Genomic DNA, 7,500 nt, shown 5'->3' with positions numbered 1-7,500 from the left:
CCGCATAAAACATACCTATAAAGCCTTTAATATATTTTCAGATAGAATTTTATAATATTGATTCTTTTTTTTTTATCAAACTCTATCTGGGAAATATTGATCACTTTGTTCGGTTGAGTTTCGAAATTAATACCTGAACGATCGTTTTGTTATATATATAAATATATATATGTGTGTGTGTGTGTGTGTGTGTGTGTGTGTGTGTGTGTGTGTGTGTGTGTGTGTGTGTGTGTGTGTGTGTGTGTGTGTGTGTGTGTGTGTGTGTGTGTGTGTGTAATTAGAATTTGTTCAATCAAAGTAATATACATTTGGTGTTAATCGTGACACCCTACACTGATGATTCCCGAAAGGATGAAACACTAGTGTCTGTAAGTATTTAATAATTATTATAGTAAATATGAAACATATTATAAGGTTCTCTTCCAATCTTCGGATTTTTAATCATGTCAAAACGCACTTTATTTCCTTTTGACGGATTGATTGTTGCTATTTTTTCTGATGAGTTAAGGGCATAATAGATTCATTGATTGTTATAATAATTAATTGATTGATTTTGCGCTACGAAACAGATACTGTCAAGAACTGTAAAGATCAACTGAATTAAAGGAATAAATTATAAGATGGTCAACATCATGAACTTTGGAATATAGACTTTCGTCATTCATTCACTGTATTGCTCTGTAATTACATTGAACTTCTTAAATAAGCATTGGTATATATTATTAGAGAATATATTTCCACAGAAATATATATATATATATATATATGCATATATATATATATATATATACATATATATATACGCTACTAAACAGACTGTGTTAAATTATATACTTTCTGTATATAAAGTAATAATAATAATAATAATAATAATAATAATAATAATAATAAAATATTACTAAAGCTTACATGTCGATCTTACATCACGTTTAATGTTATAGAATATTATATTCATGATTAAAAGTAATTTCTCATATTTCTTATGCATTATCTAGTGCAATTAGTCGCGTCCTTATTTTCTATCACATTTCCAATTTCTCTTAATGATAAAAAAAACAACTTTGTACCTGGACACTGATTGCCTCGCTTGTATACACGGCACTAAGAAAAGATCTGACGCGTTCATTATACACCTAACGGGCAGGTACCCTCTCATCAAGAGTCGGGCGTCTCATCTCCCTCAACTTATTAACGTTTAATTAGAGTAATTGGGTGACTTAATTGCGTGTGGTAGCTTCGTATCATTCCGATGAATGCGAAGAAGTCGTCGGTCCGTCATTTTTTTTTTTTGTGTGTGTGTGTGTTTGTTTTTTGTTGGTTTTTGTTTTGTTTTTGTTTTTTGTCGTAGTGAAGTCATTTTTTTTATTACTTTTTTATTATTTTTCATTTTTTTGTATGCATTTTTTCCCGTCAATTTTACGATTTTTTTGTTATTTTTTTTACATAATTATCATACTACCCAGCTAACATACTAACAGTTTATATAACTGTAGTTTAAAAGGGAATCGATATTTAATTCAGTATAGCCATTCTCAAAAATAAGAATTAAAAAATGGTTTGATCTGATTTAAAAGAGTTTTCATACGCATACGTCCAACACATATATATGATTATTATTATTTAGCTGTCGAACACCCCCTCCTTCATATTGTGCTGATTATGATATTATATCTAAATAAAATTTCTATCATCTCTGAAACAATCGTACACTATCGCTGGTTGTTTTTCTTTCTCGTTTTCTTAAAACATATAAACGAACCTATACTATCATTAAATTCATTTACCACACATTTAGTTTATCTATCTCTCTATCAATCTATCTATCTATCTCTTTCTCTCTCTCTCTCTCTCTCTCTATATATATATATATATATATATATATATATATATATGGGGAAGGGGTGCGTGGGTGGGTGTATATATATGTATATATATACATATATATATATGTATATATGTATATATATATATATATATATATATATATATATATATATATATATATCACCGTAATCGATGAGAGAAGGCTATTTCTTCACATTTTCTTCTTGATTAAAAATATTAATAAATCTTTCAACGATTGGATAGATTTTAATCATGTATATATATGTATATATATATATACACACACATATATATATACACATATATGTGTGTGTGTGTGTGTGTGTGTGTGTGTGTGTGTGTGTGTGTGTGTGTGTGTAATATGAGTATATACGTATGTATATATAGGTACCATGATTTGAATCTAGTGTGTATATGTGTGCTTTTGTGTGTATTGAAATAGCCTATTCTCGTCGACTTGTTGCCAAATCAATTTACGAACAGAAATAATGTAAATATTTTAAGGATAGATTCATTCAGAAATAGTGATAAAAGCAAGGAAATAAGAGAGTAAGTTTACTATCGGACGAAAAGTCTAATATTGCATCTGCGCCATGATTTTATTTTTATTTTATTTTATTTTTTTGTCGAGTTTATTAAACAGTGCATGACAAACACATAATTTAATGAATTGAAAATCTTATTTTGTTCTGAAGATGTTTACTTTTTGTTAGTTTTCTAATAAGATGTTCTTTACTAAATCAAAATCATTAAATAGATATATTTTTATTTTTTATTTTTCCGCTTTCATTAAAACTTGTTAGTCGGCCATATTAGATTTTGTTTTTAAATTTAATAAGTTAAATCGTTATTAAATATAAAGGATTAATAAAAGTTCCGCTTACAAAATGGCCGATTTCACAAATCCCGCGTTATCCTACGAAGTAAAAAATAATTTTAGGTTCGCACAATTTTTAAATCAATTATAATTTCTGTTAATATACATTGTAATCGTAAATCTAATTATAACGTCTTTAATAATTTTAAAATCGTCCCAATAAAATAAATTACGATTAATCTAGCTTTTAAAAATGTACATGAAGTAGTTTCTCATTATTAAACCTGAATTATGATTCCAATAAATTGTATCCATCAATGACATCATAAATTTCTATTTTATTAGCTGCATTTATTTAGTAATAGTTGAAGTAATGGTTTACGCAGGGTGAGAACAATAACCATATTTACAAACTTTTTTGCTTGTATTGTCCTATATAATTGCACTAAACATGAAATGAATACTTATAAAAACACAAATGCTTATAATTAGGTATATATCATTAAAAAAAACAGATATTAATGATGTGCTTGCCTAAGATACGGCGGAAGTTTTGTCTAAAATCAAGTGTGGGGAGTCTCAAGTTATGTTTATTTTAATGAGGAAAAATTTCGTTATTTTTGTAATTTCGTTTTTCGTTTTTAAAAGAAGAAAGCTTAAATCTTAATCAAGACGGCAGGGTGAAAAAACTTCTTGGGTTGATATATATATATATATATATATATATATATATATATATATATATATATATAAGCTGTTGGGTAATCTGTACCTAAAAATATTATTCAATATATAGATAAACGAACCAAGAAAGGAAATCTTGTTCGTTGATTTTAAACAAAGGAAGCGATTATCTACGAGCATATGCATAATTATCTTTTAAAGGTATTGCAGAAACAGACGCATGATCAAAGATGCTACCTATTTGAAAAGTACAACAAAAGAGTGGCTGTTCGTATTTAGAACGCATAAACAACAAAGGCGACGTACGCAAACCAAATAAATACATGATATGCAGGTCTCAAGGAAACATAAACAGAAATAAACAGATCTCACCACTGGCTGGTTTTAAAATTCCCCAATAATAAAAACGCCCGGACATTCTTACTCACTTTTAGATTGGGAGTATCAGAATTGAGGAGTCCTTCTGGGTCACAATCATCTTTCTGTCTCGTATTGTAATTGCAAGAGGGCCCTTGACATTGTCGGCAGCGTTGAATAGTTCCGAGTCGAGAACCCCGTCTTCGGTCAATCGGTATATTTTATCGGTGTCCGTGTCGGCGATGTACACGAATCCGTCCCGTCCGTACTCAATGGCACGTGGGGTCCTAAGTTTGATGCCGCTAAGGGGCTTGAAGCTGAAGCTGTAGTCACCATCTTCGGGAAGTCCAATCAGGTATGTCCCACAACTGTCAGACACATAGATGACACCGTTGTCACCGACTGTCAGATATTGTGGGAAAACAAAGAATTCGAGTTCCACTTCGTTATACTGGATGGTGCGCAGGACCTTACCGTCTGGGTTCAGCAGATCTATGCCCTGGGTGCAGGAACAAACAAGGTTCTGGTTTTTGGCGACAGCAATTCCCCAGTAGCGTCGTATTGTCGACACGAGCCCAACAACGATTAGGCGAGAACCGTGTGACAATAGAGAGATCTGTTTGGCATGCGGCACCGTACAGGCGACAATATTGTCGTTCATTAGAGCTAGACCCCATGGACCTGACGTGAAGGTAACACGATCACCAGGCAAACCAGACGTAGAGAACATTTGTACGCAGCAATTACTCCAGTCGGTCACGATATACTGACCATTCTTGTTGCAGACGATGTCTGCCAACCAACTGCGGAAGTTCTGGTCCGCTTGGAACGGTCCTCCTGTGAATAACAAGTTCTGCGATGAGTTCTTTGTGCGCACATTTTCCAATTCGAATGGTGTGTAAGTTCCGATAGTTTTATTACTCGTCTCCAGGCTTTGTAGGATTGCGCGAGCTTTGCAAGTTGTGAGCGATTCTTGGTCTGGTTCTTTAAGGGGAAAGCGTTCCTTACTAACAACTTTATATGAGAAATCGGTCGAGCGTTTGTCGTTGATCTTGACACGCCTGGCCTGTTTTTTCTGCTGAATGTTTTCAGCGGGGGCTTCCTTTTTCTGGCGGATGGTCTTCTCTTCCTGCGGAACCGGTGAAAGGATAGGGTTCTCCTGTCCAACTCCGCTGCTACTGTCTTCATTCTGCTCGGTATCAACCTTTTCACGCGTGGCTGCGTCGGTATGACTTGTTTCGTTGTCATCGGTACGGGGTTCCGTTTGTAAGTCCTCAGCTGTTGGCGATGTTTCACTGTTCGTTTTGTCAGCGACTGGTGGACTTGAACAATTATCAAAGTTGAGTCGTTTCGCTACAATAATGTCACCCGAGTCGTGGGGCTCTCGGCTTTCTTGTTTCTCGACAGGTTCAGTTGTTGTGTCTTTGGACGCTGGGTCGTCGGCTCCGCACTCGCTGATGTTGGTTTGCTCGGTGGCTTTGCTATCCCATTTAGGGGAATCGGGACTTGAAGCGGTCACATAACTGTGTCGAGGGGGGCTGAAGTTTTCGGTTACGTCCTGGTAGATTACGGGCGTATTTTCGATTTTTTCAAATGACGTGAAGTTCTTTTTCAGTGACGTGGTAGTGGATTGGCTGTCGTCGCCACTCGATCGTCGTCGAAACTGTTCGTGGCTAGAAAATGGTTCATCGGGACTCGGACTCTCTGTGCCAGTACCAGTGGGACAGTCGACGCTATTTGAACTGATCGATCGACGAAAATCGTCCCAGTGTTCAGGTGAAATTGAGGGGGCAAAACCATCTCCCGGGGACATGGCGGGGTTGATGATGTCGTAGTCATAATCGTTGGTCTCTTCGTCGTTGATGTAGGCACTGCTGGTGCTACACACCGTTGCGGTCTCACTGCTAGTTTCGCATGTCATGTTCCTGTGGAAGTCGCAGTTCTCCGTGTCGCTCTTACAGCTAGTAGTGACGTTCGCCGCGTCGTCATCGTAGTCCAAGTTGTTGTTGTTGTTGTTGTTGTTGTTGTCGTTGTTTTGGTTATTGGCGGTTTCGTCGCTGGCATACCCCTTGTTACTCTCAGCGTTGTTGGTGTAAGTGTGCCGGTTGTCTTTCCACTTCTCAGCGAAACTGACATCAGGGGAACCAACGTTGGAAGATATATCGTCTGAAATGCGTCGAAAAGAACTAGACTCGTTATGTTCGTGGTCAAACGGGCTAAGATTTAACATTATCTTCGGACTTGGGCTAAAAAAGCCGCTATCATTGGCAGGGGTTTGTATCATGTAGCTAGACTTTCTGCGATTCCGGATCTCGACCCCCCGTTCGGTTGGACTGTACGATTTATCGTCGTGAGGAATGTACGTCGATTCCTGAAATTCTTCCTTGTCTGAGATGAATTGGTCTTCATTCTGCCCGTGCTTTTCTGGGTAAACAAGCGGCCTTTCTGCGAGAGATTCCTGGGAACACACAACGTTCAACTCAACACCATCGTTGGTGTCTATTTTCAACGGCGGAGGGATGTCCCCCTTTCTACCTAAAACCCTATTATCCGATTCTTTCAATGAATCATTATTTAATTTATCGTTATGGTTCGAAATCCATGATTGCATAAAATGTTCCACTAACCTGTTTATTTCGTTCTTAGTCTTCGGGTCCGTTAATAAATCATTTTTTAGCGCTTCCAGATCTTCGCTCCGTTGGTTGTCATGGTAAGGGCCTTTTGTGTGTGCTTTTTTATTAAGTACATCCCTGAATTGTCGGCCCATTTTATCTTTTAATTTTTTGTCAGCTTCAACGAGAAATAGGTCATTCTGTTGGGGAGCGACCACCGGGCATTTATAACCAGTTTGGTACGGTAAAGTCGTCATGGATTTCAATTTATTGTCCTGAAGGGTAATCTTTGACTGGTTAGAAATTTCTCCCGGGTAGGCAGCGCTGATATATTCCTGATTTCCACTTAAAAAATATTCAGTTCGTGATTGTGAGGATAAATTTGTCATTGGAGAATGGGGTTTTTGATTGACTAAGTCTTTAGGGGAACTCGATCGCTTCCGCCGTTTAGAGTTTGAATTCGATATATAATCATGGCGTCTCTGTGAAGTGCTGATATGCTGATCTGGAGAATGGATGTGGCCATTTTGATGGTGGTGGCCTCTGGGTAGCTGCTCTTCCTGGAAACCTTGCTCTGAATGATGGCGTTTTGAAAAGCATTTGTTCGTCGGCGGTGTGTTTTCGTCTAGTGACATTGAAAACTGTTCAGCATCCGAGAAAGAATCATGAGACGAAGTTTCGGCGCGGGTACTGGCGCAGGAGAGCGGTTTGTTCGTTAAGGAGTCGACTTGGTTACAGTGTCGGCAGTACTCGGCACCAAAATGCGAGGAGTTAGGGATCTGGTAGAGTGGTGGACGGGCGTCCGCCAATTCGTAGTTTCCAGTGGCGTTATAGCGCTCCAGGACGTTAACCACGAAGATAACTTCGTTTCGGACTGATCCTTTCTTTAGCCCCTCCGAGTGAAGAAGCAGTGTGTCAAAGGTGCCGAGGTCACGCCTGCAATGTTGACAAGGGACCACTCTGCGACCGGAGCCCATCACGGAAAATTTTACCCCCTCGAAGGATAAATCCCCTCCGCCTACGTATGGTGGGGGAGGGGAATCCATGCAAGTCCCGTTTCTTGTCGACGAGTTACCGTAGTAGTATGATGTGTGGGTCTCCATCCTTTATTCTTTGGGGATTTTTGTCAAGTCGATCTGTCGTTGTCGCAGTCCTAAGTCACCGTCCTCTGTGTGATGTTTCGTA

General features: G+C 37.8%; 1 protein-coding gene across 3 annotated transcripts in view; it reads right to left on the bottom strand.

The window, feature by feature from the left end:
* Positions 1–7,500, bottom strand: part of LOC145248889 (uncharacterized) — a 127,866-nt gene that overhangs the window by 120,293 nt on the left and 73 nt on the right. For all 3 annotated transcript variants that reach the window (XR_013863421.1, XR_013863422.1, XM_080110655.1), the window contains exon 1: positions 3,775–7,500. This exon is cut by the window's right edge and continues 73 nt beyond it. Coding sequence is in view for 1 of the 3 variants with exons in the window: in XM_080110655.1 (XP_079966781.1) it covers positions 3,777–7,418 (3,642 nt within the window). In the remaining 2 variants the exon portion in view is untranslated. The remainder of the gene's footprint in view (positions 1–3,774) is intronic.

This window comes from Euprymna scolopes, chromosome 27 (genome assembly GCF_053919585.1).
Source record: "Euprymna scolopes isolate OS-2025 chromosome 27, ASM5391958v1, whole genome shotgun sequence".
Taxonomy (NCBI): Eukaryota; Metazoa; Mollusca; class Cephalopoda; order Sepiida; family Sepiolidae; genus Euprymna; species Euprymna scolopes.
Note: the sequence above shows the minus strand (reverse complement) of the source record. Positions and strands in the feature narration are given on the sequence as shown.